Consider the following 27,427-nt stretch of genomic DNA (forward strand, 5'->3'; position numbering starts at 1 on the left):
GTGTGATCATGCAAAGATATTTCCTTATTAGTCATGTTATGAAAGAAAACAGAGATTCTCCCCAAGACAAAATAAAATGAAAACCAGTATGCTTTGATTTGTGATCCATGAGCTCCTATGGCTTCATTTGACATCTCTGCTACTGAATCTCAGATCTCCTTAATCCAGGTCTACCCTCTCTCCTGATTGCTAGTCTTATCTCCCAGTGCTAGACATCTCAAATTAGGTATCCCAGAGACAGTGGAAGCTGGACTGGTCTTCCTTCTGTCCCGTCACTGTCCTTCTAGCCAGCCAGGCTCATGACCTAGCCATCCCTCAGCTCCTCAGGCTCGCCTCTCCTGTGTCCAGCAGCTCCTGTAGGTCCCTCCATTTACTTTTTTTGCCTGGGCTTTCCCTATTGCCATTCATCCTCCACTCTGCTGCCATTTGCCTGCCTTGCCATGATACACCCACACTGTTATGTAAACTCCAGTGGCGCCTTATTAGCTTCAGGATAAAATAGAGCCTGGCTCTTCCCTTCCCCTCCTCCATCTTCTTAGACTCCATCCTCTGAGCTCCTCCTCACACTCCCCCCTTTTCTCTGACCAGCCCCCACCTTCCAGGTTCTCCCTCCTTCCTGCCTCCAGGCTTCCCTGACTTCCTTCATCTAAAATCCCCTTTTCTATAGGCAGCCTGCCCTAATCTGTTTGCTACAGTGCCTTCCTTCTGCTCCTCATCCCTAGTTTACTCTGGCCATGTCTTATGTGCACATTGTCCTTAGATTGTGAGCTCCTTGAGAGCAGGGCCTTAGCAAATTTTCTGGCACTTAGGAGGCACTTAATAAATTGTTGTTAACTGATTCAGTGTGTACTCTGTCTGATCCCCCCTCTCCCTCCTAGCCTTGATGTTGGGGAGTGGGGGGGCATAAAGATGAAACAACCCTTGCCCTCAAGCAGTTTCCATTCTAGAAGAGTAAGTAGGTACAAAGTCCCATGAAAGGGAAGCCCTAGCCTAGCAGCCGGGGGTTCATAGATAGGTTTCCCATGGCAGGGGACACTGAAGCCAAGGTGGGAAGGATGTGAAGGATCCTAAGGGGTAGACAAGAAGAGGGCCTTAACTGTGAAGAAACCAGTTTGGCTAGAATTGAGTACGTACAAAGGAGAACCCTGTGCATTGAGTCCTGTAAAGATTGGCTGGAGCTGTGTTCTGAAGGGCTCTTTTTATTTTAGTCTGGAGAAAATAGGGAAGACAGCTTCTTGAGCCAGGGGGAACACTATGATAAACCCATTCTTTAGGAATATCTATTTGTCAGCTTTGTGGAAGGTAGAGCGGAGAGATCTGAGACTGCCCAGGGTGGAAGCAGGTGTAATGCTTTAGCTGAGAGCCTTGACCTGGGCTGTGCTCACGAAAGTGAGGGGAAGGGGCTGGGGGACAGCTGGGAGGGATACTGGCAAAGGTAGAGGTGAGAGGACTTGATTTGGTTTCTGAGGGGTGAGTGATAGTGAAGCATCAAGAGCAGGTTCTGATGAACTTAGGTGAGTGGGAAATAGTGGAAAAGAAGGGATGGTTTGTGGGGAATAATTTAGATTTTGAACACGCCCTTTAATTGTTTAGTAGGCAGCTGGGTGATATGGAGCAAGGGCTTGGGAGAGAAAATAGGGCTAGATCTAGATGGAAGTGAAGTAGAGAGGGGGGAGGTGACTGAAGGGGTCCAGGGCCCCAAGAGGGGCAGACTCGGCCTCTTGGAGAAAAGGAGAAGTGGCGAGGAGGGTGATAGCTGGTGGGGGATGGGAGGAAAGAGCATGAAAGGCTGAATAACTTGTGTTAAATGAATGTTTTGGAAGAAATGAGGAAATAAATGATGTCAGAAAGACATGGAAAGTCTCAGATGAACTGATGCAGAATGAAGCAATTAGAACCAGCAGAATACTTGATACTATAATCAATCAATAAACATTTTATTATGTGCCAGACAAAATCATATATTGACCACAGGATAGATAGTCCATGCAAGTGTACAAATAACCACAGACAAATAATATAGACAGATTAAATTAGAATTAACAGTGAGAAGGCATTCACACCAAGAGAGATTGGGAAAGGATTCCTGCAGAAGGTGGGATTTCAGCTGAGACATAAAGGGGGCTGAGGAGGACAGAGATGAGGAGGGAGAACCTCCAGGCCTGGGAATGGCCAGAGAGGCCGCCCAGAGGCTGCACTTGGGCTGCTAAGGAGGGCAGGGTATTATTTCAAGGTAGAAACTAATAATAGCTCAAGTATTGGGTCCAAAGTAGAATAAAGGAGTCTGAAAATCCTAACTTCATTGAACAGTGAGGGGAATTCCAGTTATTTTCCTTTGGGAAGAGAGGTCTCAGAGGGTCCGTTGTCATTTTTAGAGAGTGGACAGACATATCACATGGAAGAGCAGACCAATTTCTTTTGTGTAGCGCTATCACGCAAAAAGGTAGGGCCCATGAGTACCAGTCAGAAGGACTTCCTAATTCTGGCTGGCAGTTATGGGACACGCTGAGGTTTGTAGAGGTACTTCTCATTTGATCCTCACACCAGCCCTGGGAGGGTGGGTGTTCTCTCCATTTTAATAGATATGGAAACTGAAGCTGACAGCAGCCAAGTGACTTGTCCAGTGTGTCACAGCATAGTTAGGGTCTGAGATCCCATTAGAACTTGGACCCAAAGAGCAGGACATTTCTGCATGGAAGCCCAAGTGCCCTAAGAGACTTCAGAAAAAAATCCGGCACCAGTGTGGCAACTCCTTTACCATCAAGGGATGGGCAGAGGTTGGCTTGGAAGGGTTGGGGATCAGATTATTGGTTATATCCATAGCACAGTGAGTTCTCCTTCCTATACTGGGGAGACTTTGTGGGCAGTTGTCCAGAGCTGCTGATGGGATGTCCTGGCAGTAAAAGTAATGCTTGTCCACAGACAGATCCGGTTGAGTATGTGGAAAACATGTGTGAGAACATGCAGCTGTACCCCTTGCCGGACTTCCTCACCGGGGACCAGCTTCTATTTGAATATAAGCCAGAGGTATGTTTTCTACTTGGTGGGGTGAGAGGGGGTTGGGAAGGACAAGGGAGGAAGTGACCGGAAACACTAATTCCCCAAGAAATGAGGAAACATCAGAATTGTCAGAAGGGGTTTTGTTATTCTTCTTGTTGATAAAGACTTGAAACAGGTTATCGATCAACAGTTGTGTTGTTTTGTTTTTTTGAATAAGAAGTTTGCACTGCTATCTCCCCTCAATTGAGTTCTTTTCCAGTGTGTTCCATCTTTCAAAACTTTCATGATCTTGTACAGTTGAAATTGAATGAAATTGGGCTTGGGGAAAACCTGAAGTTTAACAATAAAAATGGTCGGGCACAAGTGCAGCAAGTCCCTGAATTCTGAGTTCTAGAGAGTAGCTACTAGCGCATGGGAGAGGCCCTACCCATAATGGGGTAGGTCCCATAGCCCAGAGCCCTGCTTGCAGAGGGGATCAGTGACCGGCCTGCACTTGGGTGTCACGTTCTGTCCCCAACGTGGCGGAGGGCACAAAGTGAAAATCTCCTGAGTCACATCTTGGTGCTGCTTCATTTTTGTTTGGAAATTGTAATGTTGCCAGCGATGTTTTATTCCCTAAGCTCATCTACTGAAACCTTAAAATATTCAGAATTCTAGAACAAGATCCTTTTGGGTAGTGAGTATTCCAGTAGGTCCTCCCAGAATGGAAATTCTTCACTTAATTTCTGCTGCCTTTTGGGTGTCAGTCTTTGTGGGCTAGCTGGGGAACCGTAATGACTGCTGATATCATTAAAATTCCTAGTTCTCATTACCAGCTTATAAATGAGCTTTTGGTAAATTGGGCCCTGTGCATTTGGTCCAGATTGATTACACCATCATTTGCAAAAAGCGCTGACTTCATCAGTTTAGGCAACATGCCTCTAGGGCCTCCCTGTCCCACCCGATCTATCCCTGCTCAGAGGGATGCCTGGGATACTAAGGATACTGTGGGCTATGCCCACAGTGCCACTGTCCATTAGGCCACACTGCCTCACCTACAGCATCATTAGTCAACAAGCATTTATTATGTTAATTATTGATGCCAGTGAGGAAAGCCAGGTTTGTGAAGGTTACTTGGGCTGATGAGTCTTTGGGAACTTGCCTCCAGTTTCAGTAGGAGTATTCTGTATTAAAATAAAGATTTATTTGTTTTGTGGCTGTAGATTATTACTGATGCCCTTAATCAGCTAATCCCACAAAAAGCCAATCTTGTCCTCCTATCTGCTGCTAACGAGGGGAAGTGTGACCTCAGGGAGAAATGGTTTGGGACTCACTACAGCATAGAAGGTAAGGGGGCCCGCTGCTTGAGATGGAGCCCAACAGTCCTCTTCCTTTCCCCTTTCTCATAGAAAGTCATCCTGATTTTAGTCTGGAGCATTAGCCCTGGGAGGCGGGGTATATATGGCATTCTGGAAGACTTTTCACCCTCTGGGTTTTTCCCCTTCCCTTCTCTGACCCCAGACTTTCACCCACAGCTGTAAGCCTTGGCCATATTACCTCCCCCTACTCCCAGGAAGATGCCACTGTGCTGTGCCTTTCCAGTCAGAGGGGGAAGAAGGGAGATAACTGAGCGATGGGGTGTCCATAGTTGTGCTCCTGGATCTCCCAGCACCCATAGGCAGGAGGAAGATCCTTTGGGCATCGGTGTGGAGTGTTCTGCACTTGTCGGCTTCTGGCCAGGCAGTTTACTTCTGAATGGCTTTGGGGTGAAGAGAAAGGAGGCCTCAGGGAGGGGGTGAGGAAGTTCCACTGTTCCTTCATCTCACATTTTCCTATACAGATATAGAAAAAACGTGGGCCGACCTGTGGAACAGTGACTTTGAATTAAATCCCGATTTGCATCTTCCTGCTGAAAACAAATATATCGGTGAGTGAGATGGGACTCGTGCACTGTGCATTTGAAAGTTTAGAGCAGTCACCTGAGAAATCTGCCTTTTGGGGCAGCAAAGACTGTGAGCTTCCAGCCATGCCCAAATCCCCATTTCTTTAGCTCCTACTCGTGTCCCATTGTGGGACGTCCAGTGCTCAGGAACAAGCATTGTGTGTTGTGCACCAGAGGCCCGGGTCCCTTTGGCCCAATAATTGTATTTCAGTCATGGAGGAAGGCCCTCTTCTAGGACTTGTAAGTATTAGACCAGTGTCCTTCATGACCATCTTAATGAAGTCAGGAGTGTGAGGATCGTGAGCTGGGTTTTACAGGCCAGGATTTAGGAGCCACGGGTTCCAGGCTCCATTAAGTCTCCATGTCACCTAAAGAACAGGTCTGGACGCCAGCTCACGCCTCCCACCGTCCTGCACCCAGCTGTGGCTCTGGACCAGGCCCGGCTTTGTGCTGTAAAGGTGTTTCTGTCCATTCCAGGTGGATTCCACTGAAAAGAATGATGGATGTTTGCCCCCTCTTTTGTTTTTTTCTGTTAGCCACGGACTTTGCGCTGAAGCCTTTTGATTGCCCTGAGACGGAGTATCCTGTTAAAATTGTGGACACTACCCAAGGCTGCCTGTGGTACAAGAAAGACAACAAATTCAAAATCCCCAAAGGTAATGTGTTCTACTTAGCATGTGGGAAAGCCAGGCATTGGGTTCTGATAGACTCTCACCAGCCCTCCCTTCTCTACTTGAATTTGTTCATCTCCCCCTCACTTCTTTCCCTCCATTCCATCCCACAAACAGGCAAACACACCAGCCACCCCCATGCTTTCCCCAGGATTTGAGTTCCAATGAGAAATTGGGGTCTTTTACTATTATTACTGTTGATTAAATAGTATCCAGTCTTTGCACAAGTACCAGGTCAAAACCCTTTAGTTTTTTGTGTCCTCGGCACCTAGCCCAATGTCTGACACTCGGCTGCTCTGCTGCTCTACATATAGGCATTTGCTGTTGTATGCACGACCCTCTCTTGCTCTGCAGCATTTATGGAAATATTCTTTTTATTTGAGTTTTAAAGTTCAGAATAAAAAAAAAATTAAAACTGAGGTGCTTGAAAATTTCACCACTTTCATCATTTCCCCCTTTAAAAATTATTAAAAGCAAATAATCATTCTGAATTTAATTACCAAATAAAATGAATATTTGGCACTAAATTAAAAAATTATCTCTAAAAGCAAAGTAGAAATGAAAGAGAATTATATATGGAAACAGTACAGCTGGGCCTTCCTTTTAATCTGTCGGTCAGCAAGTATTAGGTATTACTGTATACAATGTGCACTGGGCTGGACCCATACAGGCCTTGAACAGAAGGTGACTCTGGAGCTGAGCCTGAAGCTGGAAGGAAACAGGAGACTCTAAAGTCAAGTCAATCAGTCAAGTTATCATCACTCCTTCTACACTGGGTTCCAAGAATAGAGTCAATAGCACACAGTGGTCATTGCTTGCAGGTATCCCTTAGGTACATGTAATAACTTCCACATGTAACTTTCAAAGATGTCATCTGTCATTCTCCCGTTCTGTGCATTTTAAAAAATGATCCTCTTAAAATCCTTAAAAAATGATCAGTGATCCTCTTCTCTCCAGCCATATCTCTGACCTCCCTCTCCATTCTATAGTTTTCTCCCAATTAAAACAAAACGAACCAGAGGTCTTAGACCAAATATGCATAAACTTAACTAAGCAAAATAAATCCCTCCTTTGGCCATGTCTAAAAATGGATGTCATTCTTCATTATGAGTCAATCTATCGTTTGTTTGTCAGGAAGTAGGGCCCTCCCTGCTGCTCAGATGTCCTGTTCTGCCTCCCTTAATTACTCTCTCCCTCTCCTTAGTGGCCCTTCCAAACCTTGGCAGCTTTCTTCAAACCTCCTTTGGTCTCCTTCCCTCCCCTCTCTCAGAGAGCTTCACCTTACATTTTATAGAAAAAAACGGAGGGATTTGCTGTGAGCCCCTTCTCTCTCTTCCTTCTCTTACATTACTCAGATGCTTTCTGCTTCTTTCTCCTTGTTCTCTCCTGACTCACACAAAGAGGCGGCCTAACCCATCAAAGCCAAAACCTCTGCTTGTACAAGGGAACCCATGCCATCCTACCTCCTCTCTCCGGCCTGCCTCCTCTGTGCTGATCAGACCCTCCCCTCATGCTACCAGCCTGCTCTGGTCCTGTGTCTCCTCTGCTCTTTGTGTCTCCTCTGCTCTTTGTAGTCGGAACTCCTGGAAAAGGCGTCTACAGCCAGTACCTCCGTCTCTTCTTGACTCCTTCCGACCCTGGCTTCTGACTTTATTCTGTCAAAACTGCTCTCTCCAAAGTTACTCATGATCTCCCAGCTGCCCAATCCTATGGCCTTTTCTTAATCCTTGTCCTTGTGGATGTCTCTCAGGGCCCTCTTGTCTTCTCTCTCTGTCTTACTTCGCTCGGTGCCCTCATCAGCACCCAAAGATTGAATTACCATCTCTTTGTAGGTGATTCTCAAATCTACTTTTCCTTTCCCAGTCTCCCTGTTGACTTCTCATCTTCTTATCTTTATCTGCCTTTCAAATTTCTCAGAATGGATGTCCAGAAACAGCTTAAATGCAGTGTGCCTTTATCTTTCCCATTTAATCTTCCGTTTTGATGGACAGGGCACCAACATCCCCACAGTCCCTTAGGCTCACAACCCAGTGGTTGTCCTGAGTCCTTCCCCAGGCTTCCTACACCCTATTCACCAGTATGTCTTCTGTGACCCAGTGATACTAGGCTCCTGACTGTCCCATGAAAAAGACCTTCCGTCTCTCAGGCAATGTGGTGCTGTCTCTCTCTGTACCCTCCCATGTCTGAAAACATGAGGCCTTCTCCTTTCTGTGGACTGCCTTCTTTGGCTTCCTTTAAGTCCCAAGTAAAATCTCAGGAAGCCTTCTCCATATCTCCCTATTGATTCCTTTTCATCCTGCATATAGCTTGCTCTCTCTATTTATTTGCAGGTGGTCTCCTCGTGAAATAGATTATAAGCTCCTTGTGAGTAGGCCGTGTTTTTTGCCTTTTTGTATCCCTGGCACTTAACATAGTGCCTGGCACCTAGGAGATGCTTAATAAATGTTTATTGGTTGATTACTTCATTCATCAGCGCAGTTGCATTAGAATTCTTAAGTCTTTCAAGGTTGATATTAACTTCATCACTTGCTTCCAGCCACTACCTGCATTTCCAGCTATATCCTTCTGTCTTCTCAAGAAGGGCAACCGGGTGGCATAGTGGGTAGAGTTCCTAGAGTGCCAGGCCTGGAGACAGATCAGAATTGAGTTCATATCTGGCCTTAGGCACTTACTGCCTGGGTGACCCTAGCCAAGTCACTTCACTGTTTGTCTTTGTTTCTTCTCAAATGTCAAATGGGCTGGACAAGCAAATGGCAAACTACCCTAGTATCTCTGCCAAGAAAATCTCAAATGGGATCATGGGGAAGTGGGTGGACATTACTGAAAAACAACATTATCTCAAGAAATCCACTCATTGAAACAAAGAATTAAAAAGTAAGAAAGGAGAGAAAAAAAGCAATTTATCAAAACTAATCACATCAACTGACAGAATATGCAACAACACATTCATGGCCCACCACCTCTGCAAAGAAGGAAAGAAGAAGGCACATTTTCCTCTCTGTCAGTATAATTAAGATTTGATTTCTCTTTTTTTGGTCATCCTTTCCATTTACTTTTGCTGTAGTCAGCATGTTCTTGTTGCTTTCCTGTGCTTCTGTATTTTTCCTAGTTATTTTTTATGGGGCAGCAGTCTGTTCACGGCTCACCACTTGTTTAGTCATTTCCCAAGGAACGCTTTGTTTCTGGTCCTTCCTACTGCAGAAAGGGCCTCCCCCACAACATTGGTGTATGTGTCAGCGACATACACACAGGCCGGCTCTCCGGGCCAAGAGGTGGATGTTGTATTAGAATAATTCTGAATTGTTCTCCAGGATGATTATATTAACTCCCAGTTCCACCAACAACTCGTTAAGGGGCCTGTCTTTGCGCAACCTCTCCCAGGTTGCTTGTTCTGATCTTTTGGCATCTTTGCCAGTGTGTTGAGTCAGGGAAGTCCCCAGAGTTGTGTTTCTCTTAGGTACTGTTGTATTCCACTGCCTTTGAACTAATCTGTTCCTTCTGAGTAATGGGTACTCTGCCACTGTTACATTTCAGTCGTCCATCACAGCTCGTGGGTTTCAGGGACACCGCAAAGGTTCCATGTGTGACAACTGTGCTAGCACCTAGGATACCTTAGAATCAGCCAGTCAGAATAAGCAAAAATCCTTAGTCTTTATTCTTGGTCTTTAGGGATAGAAATGAAGGGGATGGAAGAGAATCTCTGCAACCTCCTTCCTTGTCCACCGCTAAAGTGTGCCTCTGGCTAATCTTACTCCACCCCTAGTCCCTCCTACAATTCTTTGTATACGCCAATCATCGAGCCTGCACAGGATAGTGGGAAGGGCCATTTTCCAAGCATATGCTTATAGAGTATTGTCCAATCAGTAGTTAACCTCAAGTGCTTGGCAGTCCTAACCTCAGTGCATGGACTCAATAGTTTCAGCCTCTACACCGTGTGCACCTGGGGACTATGGACCTTCTTACCCTTGGGGGAATCTCTTTTGTCCTTTCTCCTGATCTGGCCAGTGATCTCTGTGGGCGCCGCTTTGCCCTCCTTGTCCTCGTTCCCGCATCCTTTTCTGTTTTCGTTTTGAAGCCATCTGGATTGTGTCGCCAGCCTCTAGTTCCTTGCTCAGTGCTCACCTGTTGTTTCTATTCCTTCTATCTTGCCTCAGTAATTCAAATCTTGCACTGACACAGTATTCTTAACCCTTTATTAATTTCCTATACCTGTCATTCTGCTTAGAAGGGCCAATTCTGAAATAGTTAGCAAGTATTACGCACCCACTATGTGCCAAGTACTGTGTTGTCATTGGAAATAGCAAATTAACGTTCTTGTTCAGCACTTCATTAGCCTAAATATGTTTTTATCAATTGGTTACTGGAAATGAGGGTTGAGGGGTCTCTCTGTCGGCTCCTCCTTAGAGCTCCTAGCCGAGCCACCCAAGGGTCAGCCTCCATAAGGAGCAGCCATCTTCTTGCTCAGACCAGGAGGAGCAGAACTCTGGCCCATTTGTTCAGCCTCTGGAGCCTCTCCCTTATTCAGGGGAGGGGGATATTTTGAATGCCTTGTCACTGTATCCTGGGAACGGTCAGCAAACTATATGAGGAAAAGTTATATATAATAGATCTGGGAAGTTTAGTTGGAATCTTAAGTACCCAACAGGGTGTGTGTTGTTTCCTTCCAGGCAGCAAGGGCTTCCAAAGCTCACGGGGCTTGGGTATCTGGGCCTTGGAAAGGTCACTTTGGTGGCTGGGCGGGGCACGGATTGAAAAAGTGGGAGAGCAGGAGGAAGACAGACCGGGCAAGGAGGCATTTAAAAAGTCCACAGGACACCATGTTCATCCATTCAGGGTTTAGGGGGCAAGGGGAAGGAAAATTTCCATTTGAAATGCATTCAGGTTGCCTGACCCTTTTCCTAGCCAGTCCAGAAACTTTAGAGAGCTTCTCATCTAGGTGCCTTGCGTGGATGTTTTTCTCTGCCTACGTGCCAGTCGTGGAACTAAATAGAGTCGGGGGCCCCAGAGAGGGTGACGTGGGCAGGGACCTGTGGTTTGGGGGCAGTGTTCTTTCTTAGTTACTGGGGAAAACAGATTCCAGGAAGTAAACAAAGGCTGCTGCTATGGAAGCAAATTGTTTTCAAATGTTTTCCTTTCAGTTGGGTGGAATTCAGTCCAGGATTTGCTGCTCCTGAGAGAATTAAGCCTGTTATTCAAGTGTCTTCTTTTAAAAAAAAAAACAGCACAAAAAATCCCGAGGGTTGTGGTTACCGAGGTTATTGTTTGCATTTGTGGAAGCCTTAAGTCATCTTAAAGTTGAAGAACAGCACATTCCCTTTGTATCTATGATTGGGACGCCTTAGTTTAAAAAGAGAAATCTTTACAGTTGACCATCACCATTGACCATTTCCAAGTTTGTGTGTCTCATGTCCGGAGCCCCTCTGGTAGATGAGCAGTCTAGCAAGAGCTAGGAGTGGATCCCTTCTTGAATCTGATCTTTAAGTGCTTCAAATAGAGTAAACCTATAGGATTACACAGGAGGGGAACCAGTGCTCCCGAGCTCTCTATTACACAGGAAGGGAACTAGTACTCCTGAGCTCCCCAGTGATCGGAATATTTTTTACAAAGCAAGTTCACTTAAGATGTCATCTTAAGGACTTCTGATCCATATTGATTCCTTGTTCCCTATTTTTGGTTAGATTAAAGGAACAGCATTATTATTGTCATTAAGTTATATGACAAATAATTATTATTATTAAACAACTTGAAGAGGGGCATATTTCATTAGAGCTGAATTAATTTTTAAGCTTGGACTGTTAATACTGGGCCTCTTGAACTTTTTTCACTTTCTGGATTGAAAATGTGTTCTTAAATCTGAAATGTATAATCAGCAGGAAAGGTAGACTGGAGCCAGGCTTGAAATGCCAAGTAGCCTAGTTTAGATTTGAGCATAGAGAACTATTAGTTTGTTGGGTGGGAGGGCGGAGTGGGAATTACTTAAAGGATAATAAGGGTAGAAGCCAGATTATTTGTGCCCATTGAGAGCACGGAATGCCGGGTTGTACAGTGAAGCTACCGCTCCATGCTTTTGTCTCTTTGACTCTAAGGGTGTCCTCTTGAGCTCCAGGGAAGAGCCATTTTTCCATTCAGCCACGTTTACCTTCCATCTTGTGGTTTCATTTCTGTTGAGAATGTCAGTATTTGTGTGTTAGTTCATGAACCCTTCTTGTTCTGAGTCTGGTCAGGAGACAAGGGTATCTCACTTAGGCTACCAGTGCTTCCGTTACTGTTACTGGGCAGTCCAAGGACCGCGTGATTCTGTGCTGGCCTCGCGGAAGCCGAAGGCCGCTGCCCGTATTGGCCAAAGAATCTGTCAGCTCCCGGCTGCCACTCGGGGAATGAGCTGTTTGTGCTGAAGCTCAGTGCGCTTGGTCACGTGCTGGAAGGACTGTCCAGATGACCTGGATGCATATCCCTGGTGACCCTTTTTCAGCCTCGGGTTTTTATAATGTTTGTAGCCCCATATGCTGTGCAGGGTCACATAGATGGGCCTGCACAGTGCTTGGCAAGCCTTAAAGTGCCTAGAGGTGTCAGCATCTGCTCCCTCCTCCTCTTCCTCCATTGGCGCTGCTGCCGCCACTGCCAAAGATATGTTCACTCTAAGTTGGCCCGAATGTTGGAGGGTCTTGGGTCCCCTCTGAGGCCTGAAGGGTTAGTCAGAGGAAGCACGGCCCATTTGGAATTAAGTAGATGCTTGATGAAAATCATGTCTGAGGCTCCGAGCGGTTCTCCTCAACTGATCTGATCTCCGTCTTTCCTTCCAGCCTATATCCGCTTTCACCTCATCTCACCCTTGATCCAGAAGTCTGCTTCCAAGTAAGCCCGCTTCTCTTTTCCTGGGGGGTGGGGGGAGGGCATGGTTTTGTTTCACTTAATTAATAATAGAATATGATCATGGCTACTCTGGTTATGGAGAAGAGAAGGTTCTAATGGCAGGGACGGGGGTTCCCCTTTACAATAACTTGCTTTGGTCAGTGAGACACCTCCTGCCCCTGCCCCTGTCTCACTTTAATCTGTAATCTTGGAGTGATCCCCTATCACCGTGGGCCTTGTTTTATCTAAATCATGAGAGTAATAACAGACACTGTGAAAAGGAGGAAGTGGTTTGCTGACAGGTGCTGTTGGGATTCTCAGTGATGGCTACTGCTCCCAGGGGCCTCTTCCTGGGCTCTGACTGATCACAGTGAACTCGGAGCGACTGCAGCAGGTTGGACGGTCCAGGGAGAATTAAAGAAAAAACTGTCGGGGGCACGCAGCCTGCAGAAGGCCGAACATTCTGAGCCAGAACGGTTAATTGCTCTTTTAAAAAAAATAGATATTTTACTAAAAGCTCAGTCAATGAGATTATAATAAAGACCCGAGGAGGACACATAAAGGCCAGTAAAGGACTGGCTGGTTGTTGGTGCAGAGGTGACCGAGACCCTTTTCACTTTTGTGGATTTCACGCACGACCAGGGCCCCACCTTGGACCTCCGTGACTGGGCCGGAGCCACGGACAAAGGAGGCCGCCCCATAGGCCAGGTAGCTGGGGCCGTGCAGTGCAGGAGCTTCCAGCCTTGGAGTCCAAAGCCTTGGCTTCAAAGTCTTAGCTTAGGGTACAGGACCTGACTTGGGAAATGCGTGAACTGCTGGAAACTCGGTGATCAAATAACTTGTGGAAGGCAGCTCCTGGTGCTCCTGGCCGGGCTCCTGGCGGCTTTCCCTTTGATGGCACCGGAGGCTGACGCGTTTCCTGCGTCTCCCTTTTTGTTCCCCTTCAGCGTGGTGCTCTTTGACATCTTCGTGAACATCCTCACCCACAACCTGGCCGAGCCCGCCTACGAGGCAGACGTGGCCCAGCTGGAGTACAAGCTGGTGGCCGGAGAGCACGGCCTGATTGTGAGAGTAAAAGGGTTCAACCACAAGCTACCTGTGAGTACCCGGCTCGCCTGGCGCCAGCGCCAACAGGGGCATTGGGAAGGGCTTGGAGGCCGGGCCGAGGAGTTGGGATTCAGTCCCGTGGCAGTGGGAGCTACTTTCAGTGAGGAGGCGGCAAGGTTAGACCTGTGCTTTTGGCAGCTGAGGGGGCCTGGTCCATGCTCTGGGGGGAGGAAGGGGATTTGAACAGGGGGAGGGGAGGATGAGGAAGAGGAACAAGTCAAGGAGGAAGCTCTGGAGTCCTGAGACTGCTTTGTCCTCAGAGACGGAGACCCCAGCAGGAGCTGCGCCCACACTGACCGAGCACTGTAGGATTCACTGAGGGCGGGCGGACACCTTGGCCGTTGTTAGCCCACCTCCCGGGGAGCTCGAGGTGCTTTCGGGGTCTGCTCTGAAAAGCTCTGTGCTCGGCGCCGGGGACGCAAGGACGAAAAGCTGGGGGGCCCACTAGTGCCCGGGCGGGCAGTTAGAAACGTGGGAGCTTGGGAAAGGGGCCTAAAGGAGAAGGGGCCCATTAGGAGCTGGGGACGGCGCTCAGTGCAGAGGAAACCAGAGGAGCAGGTGGTGGGGAGCCAGGAGAGAGCAGGGCTGGTGACTGCCCGCAGCAAAGACAGGAAGCATCATCCACAGGCAGCGGAGGGAGGGAAGCGGGACACAGGGTCATCGCCTTGGGTGAAGCTCCCACTCTGTGCCAGGCAACGTGCTCCTGCCCTCAAGAAACTCACAGTCTAATGGGAGACACTACAAGGAATCGGATGCGGACCGAGGCGGGACAGACAGAGAATGTTAGCGGAGGGAAAAGTGCTGGAGTGACGCAGGGTCTGAGCAGGTTCTGGGGGGAGGCCGGGGCCCAAGGAGGGCGAGCTGAGAGGACGCAGTTTGTGTGAGGTGTTGTCTTAGGGAAAAACCAAAGCAGACAACCCGGGTGAAAGTTCTGGTCCTGTCGTCGAGAACTTTGTGGACTTCAGGGCGCCTTCTTTATGGAGGAGCCTGGGGCAGAAATGGCACCGGGTTAGTCAGGAGACCCGAGGCCCACATTCACTTGTGTTCTTGAGCGAGCCACTTGAATTCAACAAGCCTTAAGCACCTGCTGTATGCCAGGCCTGGGGATGCTGAGAATGCTGACAAGTAGGCCTTGCCCTGCCTGCCCTCCCCCCAATTCTGAAGCAAACCTGGGAGGAAGCGGAGACAAGGCAGCTTGAGAAGGACGAGCTCTGAGCAGAAGGACGGAGTCCCCCTTGGCTTCTTTTGGGGTTCCCCGGGGAGAGGGGCCTTGTGGCCGGCTGGGCGGCCTGTCGCTTTGGGCCTGGACGCCCTGGGGGCCGGGCTCTGGCTATCCTGTGCTCTCTCTGTCCCTTTCAGCTGCTGTTTCAGCTCATCATTGACTACTTGGCTGACTTTGATTCCACGCCCGCCGTCTTTGGGATGATCACAGAGCAGCTAAAGAAGACTTACTTCAACATCCTCATTAAGCCGGAGACGCTGGCCAAGTGAGCGCCACCTCAGGGTCGGGTGTGACAGCCTGACCCCCCTCCCCCGACCCCTACCCCCCGGTCCCTGACCCCCTTGGCTCCCCGATCCACCCATCTCCGATCAGCTTAGGCAGCATCGGCGAGATGATCCAAAGTGTCCCCACCTCCCTCAGATGCGCCCCCCGAGTCAGGGCCAGGCTCGTTGCCCAAGGGCCGCGCAGTGTCATCCCTCTGATTCCTTTGTCTTCCCTCCAGAGACGTGCGGCTCTTGATCCTGGAATACTCTCGGTGGTCCATGATCGACAAGTACCAGGCCCTCCTTCAGGGCTTCACCATTGAGGCCCTACTCAACTTCGTGAAGGAGTTCAAGTCCCAGCTCTTCGTGGAGGGCCTGGTGCAGGGGAACTTCACGAGCAAGGTGCGAGCGGCCCCGGCCTGGCCCAGCCTTCTCCTGCCCTGCTCGGGCCTTCCCACCTTCCAGACCCTGAGATATGTCTTGTCTTCTCCCCCTTCTGGATTGTGCCCTCAGTGCCTTCACAGAGTCTGTCTGCCCCCCGGGCTCCCTAAGAGCCCAGCCTGGCCCAGGGCTGTCCTGTGGCTCACGGGGATGCTCTAGGGCCCTGCCATAAAACACCCAGAAGTTCCTGGAGATGGGACCCCCATCCCCTTTGTTAGTGGCCCATGGCAGAGCAGGGTGGCTGGTGGGGATGCTGGTGGACCCGATACCTCCCGTGGCAGGAGCCAAGACTGGTGAAGTCCGAGGGGGCTGCTGGGAAGGGGCGGCTACCAAGTATTTATCCTTTCTCCCCCAGGAGTCCATGGACTTCCTGAAGTATGTGGTTGAGTGAGTATCTGGTGCTGGAGCCTCTCTTCTTGGGAAACCATGGGCATGAAGGGGCTCGTGGGAGGGGCCCGGGGGCCACATGGGGCTCAGCCCGCAGCCTCTGGGCGGGCAGGGATGGGCCGGTTGCCGGGCCCGGCCTCACTGGCCGTGTTTCCCTCCAGCAAGCTGGATTTCAAGCCCCTGGAAAAGGAGATTCCCGTCCAGTTCCGCGTGGTTGAGTTGCCCGGCGCCCATCACCTGTGCAAAGTGAAAGCCCTCAACAAAGGGGACGCCAACTCAGAAGTCACTGTTTACTACCAGGTCTGTCTCCGTAGGCGTCCCTGGGGGTGACTCTGGCCTTGCTGACTTGCCCGGGGCCACAGCCCAGAGTGAGGGGGTGGGGGCCTTGGCCTGGAGCGGGAGCTGCCCCATGATGGGCTCAGGGACCAGGACCATCACCTCACATCAATGCTCTCCCTGGAGAGATGGAGGCGCCAGGCCCGGTCAGAGGTGTGCAGGCTCGGGGCTGCCTCCCCAGTCTCTTCCTGCAGCCATTGCCGGTTTCCTTTCCGGCCTCCTAGGGAGAGAGACAGGGGCCCACTGGCCAGGGAGGAGGACCCACATCGGCCCGTGGCTCTCCTTGCTCCTCTGACCCGCTTGTTCTTTGGCAGCCCGGCCCAGAGGGGACCTGGGGCAGCAGGAGGGGATGTTGGGGGGCAGTCGTGGCAGGAGGCCCCCAGCCTCATCCCAGGATTCTTTGTCTCCTACGGGGCCCGGCAGAGGACCCCCCCGTTAGCCGGCCCTGAGCCGCTCGCCTATATTCTAACCCGCGTCTCTTTTCAGTCAGGTGCCCGGAGCCTGAAGGAGTACACCCTTATGGAGCTGCTGGTGGTGAGTGTGGGCTGGGGTGGGGGGGAACTGCCAGGGAGGTTGTGGGAGGGAGAAGGACCCCTAGGGCTGGGGAGGAGGGGGGCCCAGTGCAAGGCCTGAGGCCTCCTTGTTGGATTGCAGATGCACATGGAAGAGCCTTGTTTTGACTTCCTTCGGACCAAGCAGACTCTGGGGTGAGTGGAAGGGCCCCAGCAGAGAGATTGGGGAGGGGTCTCTCAGGGAGCCAAGGGTGCGGCAGGACATTGGGCTACCTGTGGGCAGCAGAGGCAGAGGCCCTGACCATGGCCTCCCCTCGGGGCAGGTATCACGTCTATCCAACCTGCAGGAACACGTCGGGGATTTTGGGCTTCTCTGTCACCGTGGGGACTCAGGCTACCAAGTTCAAGTAAGTGTGGGCCTGGGCTTCCCGCTGTTCCTGGACTGGTGGCGGTCGGCCCCATGAGCCTCTGCCCAGGACTTTTGCCCATGGCCCCCCTTCTCGGAACCTGCTTCCTTACCTGGAAAAAAGCTTTTCTGCTTCCCAAATGAGAGAGGAGGCACAGGAGGGTCTGAGTGGGCAGGAGTAGCCCAGGGAGGCTGTCCAGGGGCTGGCTCTCGCTCCTGACCCGCATGGGAGGTGACCCGCCCCTCAGGAGCCTTCAGGAAAATCCCCCCTTTCTTCCTTGGGCATTTCCTGAGATTTTGGGGAATCTTGGTCTTGATGGGGAAGGGACGGCCTTGGGGCCAGTTGGAAGGTGCTGAGTTTGGAGTGACAGTGAGGAAGGCCTGCCGGCTGGCTTTGGAATTTGCTTCTTCAATTGAGAAATGAGGGGCACCGAGGCCCCCAAGTCCGGCCCTTCCTGTCACAGGCACTAAACTGAGGCGCCGGAAATGACCTGTCGAGGTCTGGGGTGGGGTGGGGGGCAGGGTGGGAACCCGACTTGAGTCCATTTCTACCGGACCCGGGTCCCCTCTGGCTCCAACTGCCCAGGCCTGAGGTGGCTTTTAAAATGGATTTTCAGCTCTGAAGTTGTCGATAAGAAAATAGAAGAATTTCTTTCTTCTTTTGAAGAAAGGATGGAGAACTTAACCGAAGATGCTTTTCATACTCAGGTAACGGGCCTGGTGGGACCCCCCCGCCCCCCCCAACACTCCTGAATAAGGCATCTGGTGACCTGGGAGAGGGCAGGGGGGGAAGGGAGGGCTCCCCAGTGCACCCTGCTCAGGGGCCGCCGCTCGCCGCCCTAGGTCGTGGCTCTTATCAAGCTGAAGGAGTGTGAAGACACGCACCTCGGGGAGGAGGTGGACCGCAACTGGAACGAGGTGGCCACCCAGCAGTACCTCTTTGACCGCCTGGCCCACGAGGTAGGGAGGCTGGAGCCTCACTCGGATTGGCGGGTTCATTAGGCCCTGGACTAGGCTGAGTAGCTCTGGGACAACAGCCCCAGAGGATGGAGACGAGCCAGACCCCGCGGCCTCCGGTGCCAAGTGCAGGAGGGGTTCCGAAGGGCCCCTCATGGCGGGGTGGGGGGTGGGTGGCCTGAGCCAAGGCTCCAAGGGGCAGGGGGACTGTGCCAGGGGCTAGCCCGGCGTGGCCAGAACGTGGGCACTTGTGCAAAACCTCTGGAAGCCAGGTTAGCGAGGACTTGAAATGCTGAGCAGATGTGGAGGGCCGTGCTCAGGGAGGAGGGGTTCCTGAGCTCTGGCCCGAGGCCAACTGCTGGCTGCCTGTCCATGTCCACAGATGGGACTGGGAACTGAGGAAGGGGATGGCCCAAATAGAGCAGCTCAGTCAGGGGATGAGGCGAGTTCTGTTTGGGGCAGAGGACTCCTTGGGTCTGGATTTAGTGGAACGCTTTGGGATCCACAATGCAGGAAAGGCCTCGACTAGAGGCCACCGGGCGTCATGGAGGGAAGGGCATGGGATCTCTCTGGAGAGCCCTGAGAAATACCCGGGCTGGAAGCAGCTTGGTTGGGACTGCTTTTCCCAGGATAGCTTAGTGGCAATTGACAGTGGGGGTGGGGGTGGGTACAGGGGATTCCCCAAACCACTTAGGGTGAAACGTGGCCTTGGAGGTGTTTTGGGTTTTTTTTCTCACCCTGTCTTCTCATTGTATCCCTGTATCTACATTGGGCTCTTAGATGTCCAACTTTTCCGCACTGAAAACATCGATGAGTTTCTGTAGAATTCTTTTGCCAAGGAGGACCTTCTCTTGGCACAGCGTCTTATGATCTCCTCCAAAGGAGCATTTTTATTTTTGTCTAGTCCCCATATAATTCTCTTGCAAACCTCATTGGCATTTTCCTTAGCCAAATGTCCAGTCATTATTTCTGTTGCTGCATTGTCTCCAATGGTTCTTATTACAGCTGGAGGCAAATGAAACCAGTTAGGGGAGTGTCAGGGCTCGGCTGAGATTGGAGACGCCAGCCGAAGGAGGGTGTGGTGACCGTTAGAGGTGCATGGATGTCTGGGAGGAGAACTTCTTTGTGGGATAGAAGGGCAGGAAATGGTGATCCCGAGGAGTTGCACCCCGCCCATGGTTGAGCCAATCACTCTCTTATGTTCTGGAGTCTCTTGGAGAGGAGGCCTTGGCCACCCCCATGACCCATTTCTGAAAAAGGCTACACTGTAGGGAAAGTTGGGAGCATCGGGCCACCTCAACTCCCATGATTCTCAGCTCCCCTCCAGGCTCTCAGCTAATTGCCTGGATTCCCTCACTGCACAGGCCCGGCACTCACTCTCACCTCCAGAGTGAGGCTCCTCTCCCAGACCGCTCCCCCAACTCCTGCCAAGGCTGGCTGTTTTCACTTCCTCCACTACTTCCCTTTGACCTTGGTTGCCTCAAGACCCCGAGTTCAGCCCTGTGCGCCAGGTGGCCTGTTCACTTTCAAAGGGTGCACAGATCCTCATATTTGGTTTTTCTTTTGAAGATTCAAGCTCTCAAGTCTTTCTCCAAAGTAGACCTGGTGAACTGGTTCAAGTCTCATAGAGGAAATGGCAGCAAAATAGTCAGTGTACACGTGAGTACAGGGGCCCCCACTTCCCATCTTTCTTTTGGGAGAACTCGGGGGAGCCGAGCCCGCATCCTCACCGGCGCCCGCTCCCTTGCAGGTTGTCGGCTACGGCAAATATGAGACGGAAGACGAGGACCCTTCTGCCACGTGTGAACCCTCCAACTCCTCGTACGACGAGGTGGCGCAGCTGACCTACTTGCCGACCTCTCCTCTGCTGGCAGATGCAACTATCCCCATTACTGATATCAGGGCTTTCACGTCGACGCTTAACCTTCTCCCCTATCATAAAATAGTCAAATAAACTGCAGTCTCTTTGGCCTGAGCAGTGTGTATTTGTATGTCTGACAGCACCCCGCCCCCACGGAGTCTTCCGCTGCCGGAGAACGCGTGCTACATCATGGCTTTTGATTGAATCGAGACTAACAGACCCCAAGGGGGGTACACTTGTAACCCGGGGGACCCCGACGGGGGTCTTCTCCCCAGCCCCGTTCACTTGTAAAGTTTCTCTGGAGAGCGCGAAGAGTCTAGGGCCGATGGAACAATGATGTTTTCAAAAAAGATTTTAAATAAAGACAGCCCTTTGTGTTTCTGTATTACCTTTAATTGGTGTTCATTTAAAAAAAAACCATAATTATACCTTCTCATGGGGGGGAGGCGATTCCCACAAGCCCCCAGCGAAGCCGGCAGCTGGGTCTTAGCTGCACCATCAGCAGAATTCCCACTCTACCTTAACAAGGACAAGGGGAACCGACCCATTTGACTGGGCTTAACCTACAACTTATTTTGGGGCCGGTCAAGTCCATCTCTGGCCGACTGAGTTCAAAGAAAAAAAAAAACACAAAAAGGTTTGGAAAATTACTTTATGAAGCCTTAAGATGCCGCCCACAGTGGAACTAGAGTAGCTAGCTAAGGGTTAGCTAGAATTCAGGAGTTCAATTGAAAAATAAAAATCCAGCAACTTTGAGAATCAAATGCTGCAACATTTGATTGGCGAGTTTGCTAATAAAGTGTCCGTCCGTCCGTCCGTCTGTCCAAAGGAATCTATTTACAGATGTCAAGTGAAGATTTCCGTCCATCCGTCGGTTTAGATATGGGGGTGTGGCTGTGTGTGTGTGTGTGTGTGTGTGTATAACATGTATATATAGCTAGAAGCCCAGACTCAGACCTGTACCTTGGCAGCGGCACTAGAGTCCGTCCCCAGGCGCGCGTGCACGTCCACGCGCACGCAGCTCGAGCCCCGGATCTAGAACAGATCTGTCCAACCCAAGTCAAGCTCTAGTGACCGCCACCGAGAGTGAAGGAACCGTGTCCTGCTTTAATTGTTCACCTGCATCAGTAAGTCCAGTATCCCTGAGATAGGAACCACTGCAAAGAGAAGGGGGCGCTCCCCCCACAAGCCCCCCGCTGCTCGGGGGTGTCGGGAGAACTCGGGCCGGCCGGGCGGCACCAGCACGCCGCAGCTCCTTGAGCGCGCTGTCAGTGTTTGGCGGCCCCAAGTCGCTTCAGTAATGGCTCGTCGTACACCCAACACTCTCCATCTTCGTGGAATAACTACAAGAACAAGGGAAGGACTTCAGAGCTGCTCTGGGCCCTGGCCCCCAGCCCCCCCCCCCCTCCCCTGCCCCGGAGCAGCTGGGGCGCACCCTGGTCTCCCACTGGACGTCCTTCTCCTTCCTCTCGCGCGCCTCGGCTCTCTGCCGCTCTTCCAGCCTGTGCTTGGCCTCCGTGGCCGCGTCGATGTCTCGGATCTTCAGGTTGTAAGTGACGTCCTTCCAGAGGCTAAAGAGACGGAGCCGCTGCTGTGAAGCCCGCCCGCTGAGCCCCCCTCCCGCAGCCATCAAGGTGCTGCTGCGTGGCTTGGGGGGGGGGGGGGGCTGCGCACCCCACCCGATTCCTCTGGCCGCTCTGGCTAACCTGAAGTTTCCATGGCCACCCCCACCCCCACTCTGGCCTGTTCCTTAGAAGGCGGGCAGGGCCTGCCTAACGTCCTAATGTCCCAGATTTTCAGGCAGCCTCCCACATTTACCAATAATGGGACCCCAAGCTGAACCCGGGCTCTGTCCCCCCGGAGATGGCCCCCAGTTTCTTCCTCCTAAAGTGTCTCTTGGGGCTCAGGCTCCTGGTGGTGGCTGGGAGCCAAGCAATGGGCCTTCTGAGAGGGCTGGCAGCCTGGCTGGTCCCAGCCCATATCTGCACCCAAGCTGGGCTTCCCTCCCTGGTGGGTGGCGAGGCTTCTTTGTGCCCAAGGATCCCAGGGCCGGGGCCCCCAGGGAGAACACATCCATCTGCTGCCCTGAGGGTGCTTTCTAGCAGAGCTGGCACCCAGGGGGATCATGGGAGTGCTTTCATAGAGAGTAGGGGGCTGGGCCCCCTGTAGCCTTCAAGGCCTGGCCACACTGCCCACCTCGGGAGGTCACTCAGGGTCACTCAGGCTTTTCCTGACTGACAGCTAGGCCGCAAAGCCCCCGGCGGGGGGGATAACCCTTCCTTGCAGGAGCAGGGACTCCTCTCTCCTGTCTCCCCTCTCCCCGCCTCGGCCCTTGCATCCCCTGGGGGCAGCAGCCTCCTTACCAGCGTGACTCGTACTCATTCTGGTCTTCCAGCTTCCTGACTTTTTTCTTGATGATAGGCATCTTCTTGGTATCAATGAAGACGTTATTTTCCTGGGGGACAGAGACTCTGCTGGGCCCGGGCCCACATCCACAACCCTCCCCCCTCCCCCCACAGTGGGGGAGGCTCCCGGGCCCCAGCTTCTCTGTGGGAAATCACGGGGGAAACAAAGAGTGCTGGGTACTTTACCCCTGTTGCAAACTTGGCATACATGACACCGTTCCATTCGCCCTCGATCGAGCAAAAGGACTTCTTGTCATTCGGGGGGCTGAAGAGCAAAGACATGGGCCTGGTCAGTGGCCGGAGCTCGGTCAGCAGGAGCCGCACGGTAGGGCGGGTGAGGGACGGGGTCAGCGGGGGAGTGTGCCCTCGAGGGGTGAGGGGTCAGAAGGCTCAGAGGCTCCCCTGCCCAAGTTACTTGAGACCTTGGCTAGGTCTCAGTTCCTTCCCCTCTAAGGAGGGCACAGCTGTGGCCCTTGGAGGCCGTACCGGTGGCGGGGGATGCCCTGGGGCAGACAGTGCCCGCCGCCAGGGCCAGGAGAGATACCTACAAGATTTCCGCCGTGATTCGGTGCTTCTTGCCCCCGTAGAAGGGCTTTGTGTGGAAGACGATGTTGGCGCTGTAGCCGGTCTTGGAGCAGTTGATGGTGCATTCTCCTCCCAGCTCCACCCAGGGCACTGTGAGAATAGACCTGCAAAAGCCAAAAGGGGCTCAGGAGGCGTGTGGGCGCCGGAGGGGAAGGGTGGGGGGGCTTGGCTGGGGGGGAAAGGAGGGAGACAGGAAGCCGCTTTACTTGCCTTCCGTAGCCATTGGGAAAAGTGAGGATATAATGCTCATCATAATCGAGACAAGAGACACAACCTGTGGGGAGAAGGCCAGAGAGCACAATGAGGCGGGCACCGGGTCCTGCGCCCACAGACATGTCCCAAAGCGGAGTGCTGCTGCCCGCCTCCTGGGGCAGGACGGGGTACAGAGCAAAGGCCGCAAGGTCCCATCTGCCCCAAACGCCACCACGGCCTCAGGACAGCCTGGCTGTGGCAGCCCCGCCCTCACCTTGTCCGATGTTGTGCACGCCAATGGACATCCCCAAGAACTTGGACTTGGTCCAGATATGGGCGTTGAACTGGATGCGCTTGTTAAAGCACTCGGCATAAAAAGCTGAAACTGAGAACAGAGACGGGCGCTGAGCCTCGCCACGCTGGCCAAAAGGCCGCCCAGGCCGGCCACAGGGACCCCGGGTCAGAGACGGACGGCCTGGCCTGTGGGCGGTTTATCTCCAGAATTAAGCCAGCAGCCCCTGGTGCCCGCCCTGGCCCTGATTTCTGCCCCCTCCTGGCTATGGGTGGAGGCCCGGCCAGGCGGCCACCTCTGCAGCAGTTGGGATCAGGGCAGATTCACTGTCCTGGCCCACTAAGGAGCCCCAGGGCGGGCTGTGCTTGGCACGCCGCTGACCCCAGTGTGCCAGCCCCCGCACAGGCAAGGAAAACGAGATTAGCCCTTGTTCTGCCACCACTGGGACCAGGAACGGGGGGAACCCCACCAAGGAGCAGAGGTGGGGATGAGGAAGAATGGGGAACGCGTTTGGGAAGTGCTGCTGCCCCTGACCAAAGGCCCCTCCACCTACTCCCATGCCAAGGGGTGCCGACAACGCCTCCTGCAAGGGCTGTGACCACCTGAGGCCGGCTCAACATGGCCACGGGAAGAACTCTTCTGACCCCCGGAAGGTCCCAGCTGCCACTTACTGGGCGGGTGATGGGAGACCTGTTCCGCCACAAATGTCACGCAGTTTTTGGAACCCCAGGGCACGGGGCCTTCAGACATGGGCTCCTGCCAAGAGAAGCACAAAGACCCGAGGCCGTCACCACCTCACTGTGAGCTCATTTTCACCCCCCCCCCCCAAGGCTTCAGCTGGACCCCGAGGAGGGGGAGATAGTGCCTTGGTGAGCCCCTGGGGAGGCAGGGAACCGGGAACCTTCCCACTGTGCAGGCCAGAAGTCCCGGCTTGGGCCCTGCTCGGTGACCACTGGCCTGGGGCTCTGCAGGCCCCGGAGTCTTGGGCCACTCACCGCGTTCTCTTCATTTTCCATGGGCAGCGTCCAGTGGCACTGAAAGATCTCGCCCAAAATGGGGTTGTACGGCTTTTTAGCCACTGACCCTTTCCTTCCTGCATGGAAGGCAGAAAGGTACCATCTTACGACCTGTACCATTCGGTCCTTCGGGTCCTTCTGGTCACTGATGCTGAAAGGAGAAAGGGGGACGTCAGTGGTCGGCGGCGCCCCCTCCGAGGGAGGGCCGCGCTGCGAGGCCCCAGGAGCACCGGGCTCCCAGGCCTCGTGTCCCACAGGTGGCCTCAGCCCGGCTTTGGGAATCCACAACTCCCCTCCCAACCCTCTGGATGCGCAGCAGCCACGGCCCACACGGGACCCTCCATGTGGAACAGCCCCCAAGGCCAAGGCCAGCGAAGGCCGAGCCTAGCACCGGGGCTGCTCAGCTCTGAGAATCAGCAGCACAGCCCGGAGGCCCCGACACCGTCCTGGGGGCCACGCCATCAAGCTGGCCGAGTGCCCAGAGAGGAGGAAAGCCCCCCACAAGCTGGGAAAGGTCCGTCACCAACACGGAGACCTGCTCCAAGGACTGGAAAATGGGAGGGGCTGGTGGAGAGGGAGGAGGTGGGCGGGGCCTGGGCTGAGGCAGGCCCACAGGTTGGGACCCATGTGACTGACCACCAGGGGATGACCCAGAACATGTGCTGGGGCCTGGGGGCGCCCAGTGGGGATTCAGGAGCTCTCATGTTTAGGGACTAAAGAAGGGGGAGGGGCCCCCTGGGAGGGTGACCTCTGAGGGGAGGTTGGCCCTGGCGCCTTTTCCTGGGAGAACGCTGCCTTGGGCCGGCTGCGGCCAGCGCCATCCCCTCGGACCCTGGCTGAGCTTTCACAAGACTGATCACCAAGAGCCGCGGGGCTCCAGGCCCGGGGAGCGAATGCCAGCGTTCATGCCAAGTCCAGTGTAGCCAGAAAAGGGGACAAAAACATGCTGACATGGCCTGGGGCCACGAGAGGGCGCCCCGCTGCAGAGCCATGGCTGATCTCACAGCTCAGAGACAAGACCCCTGGGACCGCGGGCGTGCCCCGCCCCCACTGCGCCCCCTGGGTGTCTTTCAGCCCTGTCCCAACCGGGACTTTTTCCAGCCTGTCTGACAGACGGACCTGAGGCAGGCGGGAGAAGTGATGTGCTGGGCTCACGCGGGTCCGAGGACTGAAGCTCAAAGCCTCTCTGGCTCTGGGCTGAGCCTTCAGGGCCCTGAGCAAACGGGAGGACACTGGCACAAGGCCCTGGTGCCCACTTGGTGCCCAATAGACCGCTTTCTTCCCACCCCCTCCCCGCTAAAGACGGGAAAGACTTAGCGAGCGTCGTGACCCACCTCACAAACAAATCTGGGTGCGCAAAAAAGTCTGCATACATTTCCAAAAGGGACCTTCTTTCAAGAATGAACGTTGGGAGAACCACCTGAGGGAGACACAGAATGTCAGTCACCCCGCTCTCCCCCTCCTCGTCTCTCTCCTCCCTTTCTCTATCTGCCTCTGTCTCACACACGCACTCCCCCCTCCCCCAAACTGTGTAATGGTCGGGGCTTATATCAAGGAGAAAAAAAAGTTCCTCCACCATGGCTGGCGAGTGAGGGGCCATGAGCCTACAAACAGCTGCTGACCAGGTCAGAGACCACACGGCAGCCGGGGCTCGGCATGGGGAGGCGGGAGGAAGACGGGCTCTGCCACTGACGCACAGAACACTTTCCTGGGCCCTGGGTCTCACAAGTGACCCCATGGAGGCACTGGGGCTGATGGCCGGGGGGTTTCTTGGGTCTGAAGCAGCCGTCGTTCACTAAGCAGTGATTTGGGGTGGGGGCAGGAGACTATCCAGGAGGTCCTGAGGAAGTGTGACCATCTAGGGGCCCTGAGTTCAGGGTCTGCTAGCTGTCCCCAGGCCTGGAAGGCCCGCCCTTGCTTCCTAGATTCAAAACTCAGCTCAAACCTCCCCCCACTTCTAGGAGAGATCCTTCTCAGCACAACCCACAGCCAGTGCGGTCCTGTCAGCCAGAACCTTCTACTCCCAGGGCATCTGTCATAATGTAAATCCGCAGGGGCTCCTAGGCTGACTCCCCACAAAATGTGAATTCCCCAAGGGCTCAAACACTAAGCACTTCATAACTGATTGTGACGAGTGGATGACAACACCAAAGGCTATGCCAGGCAGTCCAGATGAATCTGAGCTGAGGACTTGGGCTCAGCTGCCCCGGAGGCCAGGCTGCCCGGAGCTACCTTAGCCTGGCCAGAGTCTCTCCTCCATCCCACTTTCCTTTCTTCCTTTGCCCAATTCCAGCCATGTATACCTTTCTGCCACTAAAACTGCAAAGCCCCCGGAAGTGGGTCTGATGCTTCCTTTCTTTCCTCTGTCAATCAGTACTTTCTGATACTCGTTACGTTCTGTCCTATCCCATTCCCCCCTCCCCTCCATGCAGGGCACGCACTACTCAGTATTGCCCAGCCTCCCAAACAGCCACGATCCAAAGCCAGACCACTGTTCCCTACCAGGGGATGCTGCAGCGCTCAGGGCCCCGGGCTCACCTTGGTAAGGTCCATTCCCAGCCTGACCTGGGACAAGAGATGCATGATGACGCTCTTATGCTCCTCCACGGAGCCGGCCTCCCCGTCATCATCGCGGTCATCATGGCAGTCAAACAGGTCTGAAAAGCAAACCGCACTCACTGACCGTCCAAAACCGGGGCCCACAGCCCAGCGCTCCCATGGTGTCCCTGCGGCCACCCCGCAGTCGGGGGTCACTCACCCGCGTCGCTCATCCCATTGGATATGGAGGAAATGAGGGACTCCGTGGTGTCAGGGCGCTTTAAACTGTTCCCTGAACTGCTGTGGGTCAAGACGGAGGCTGATCCTGAGGAACTGAAAGATAACAAGCTGTTTTTAGGGAGCTGCTGCCTATTCAGATCCCAGAGAACTAGGCCTGACTCAGGCTGGACCCCCTAGGGCAGGGTTTACTGCACTTCACATTGTACAAAGCTCCCGAGGGCTC

General features: G+C 53.1%; 2 protein-coding genes across 8 annotated transcripts in view; one reads left to right on the top strand and one right to left on the bottom strand.

Annotated features, from left to right (window-relative positions):
- The window catches only part of NRDC (nardilysin convertase), a 63,437-nt gene extending 43,116 nt beyond the window's left edge, over nt 1–20,321 (top strand). For both annotated transcript variants that reach the window (XM_051999704.1, XM_051999703.1), the window contains 17 exons: nt 2,923–3,027; nt 4,203–4,326; nt 4,820–4,906; nt 5,458–5,577; nt 12,396–12,447; nt 13,392–13,542; nt 14,911–15,038; nt 15,276–15,438; nt 15,833–15,864; nt 16,026–16,164; nt 16,687–16,734; nt 16,855–16,907; nt 17,036–17,119; nt 17,736–17,826; nt 17,962–18,078; nt 19,645–19,734; nt 19,826–20,321. In XM_051999704.1, coding sequence (XP_051855664.1) covers nt 2,923–3,027; nt 4,203–4,326; nt 4,820–4,906; nt 5,458–5,577; nt 12,396–12,447; nt 13,392–13,542; nt 14,911–15,038; nt 15,276–15,438; nt 15,833–15,864; nt 16,026–16,164; nt 16,687–16,734; nt 16,855–16,907; nt 17,036–17,119; nt 17,736–17,826; nt 17,962–18,078; nt 19,645–19,734; nt 19,826–20,029 — 1,788 coding nt within the window. In that variant the 3' untranslated portion in view covers nt 20,030–20,321. The remainder of the gene's footprint in view (nt 1–2,922; nt 3,028–4,202; nt 4,327–4,819; nt 4,907–5,457; nt 5,578–12,395; nt 12,448–13,391; nt 13,543–14,910; nt 15,039–15,275; nt 15,439–15,832; nt 15,865–16,025; nt 16,165–16,686; nt 16,735–16,854; nt 16,908–17,035; nt 17,120–17,735; nt 17,827–17,961; nt 18,079–19,644; nt 19,735–19,825) is intronic.
- The window catches only part of OSBPL9 (oxysterol binding protein like 9), a 134,849-nt gene continuing 127,729 nt past the window's right edge, over nt 20,308–27,427 (bottom strand). For all 6 annotated transcript variants that reach the window (XM_051999711.1, XM_051999708.1, XM_051999707.1 and 3 more), the window contains 12 exons: nt 27,185–27,297; nt 26,965–27,083; nt 25,761–25,846; nt 24,406–24,577; nt 24,082–24,166; nt 23,393–23,503; nt 23,137–23,200; nt 22,890–23,030; nt 22,528–22,606; nt 22,300–22,391; nt 21,372–21,507; nt 20,308–21,279 (listed from right to left, as the gene is read on the bottom strand). In XM_051999711.1, the coding sequence (XP_051855671.1) occupies nt 21,205–21,279; nt 21,372–21,507; nt 22,300–22,391; nt 22,528–22,606; nt 22,890–23,030; nt 23,137–23,200; nt 23,393–23,503; nt 24,082–24,166; nt 24,406–24,577; nt 25,761–25,846; nt 26,965–27,083; nt 27,185–27,297 (1,273 nt within the window). In that variant the 3' untranslated portion in view covers nt 20,308–21,204. The remainder of the gene's footprint in view (nt 21,280–21,371; nt 21,508–22,299; nt 22,392–22,527; nt 22,607–22,889; nt 23,031–23,136; nt 23,201–23,392; nt 23,504–24,081; nt 24,167–24,405; nt 24,578–25,760; nt 25,847–26,964; nt 27,084–27,184; nt 27,298–27,427) is intronic.

This window comes from Antechinus flavipes, chromosome 4, assembly GCF_016432865.1.
Source record: "Antechinus flavipes isolate AdamAnt ecotype Samford, QLD, Australia chromosome 4, AdamAnt_v2, whole genome shotgun sequence".
Classification (NCBI taxonomy): domain Eukaryota; kingdom Metazoa; phylum Chordata; class Mammalia; order Dasyuromorphia; family Dasyuridae; genus Antechinus; species Antechinus flavipes.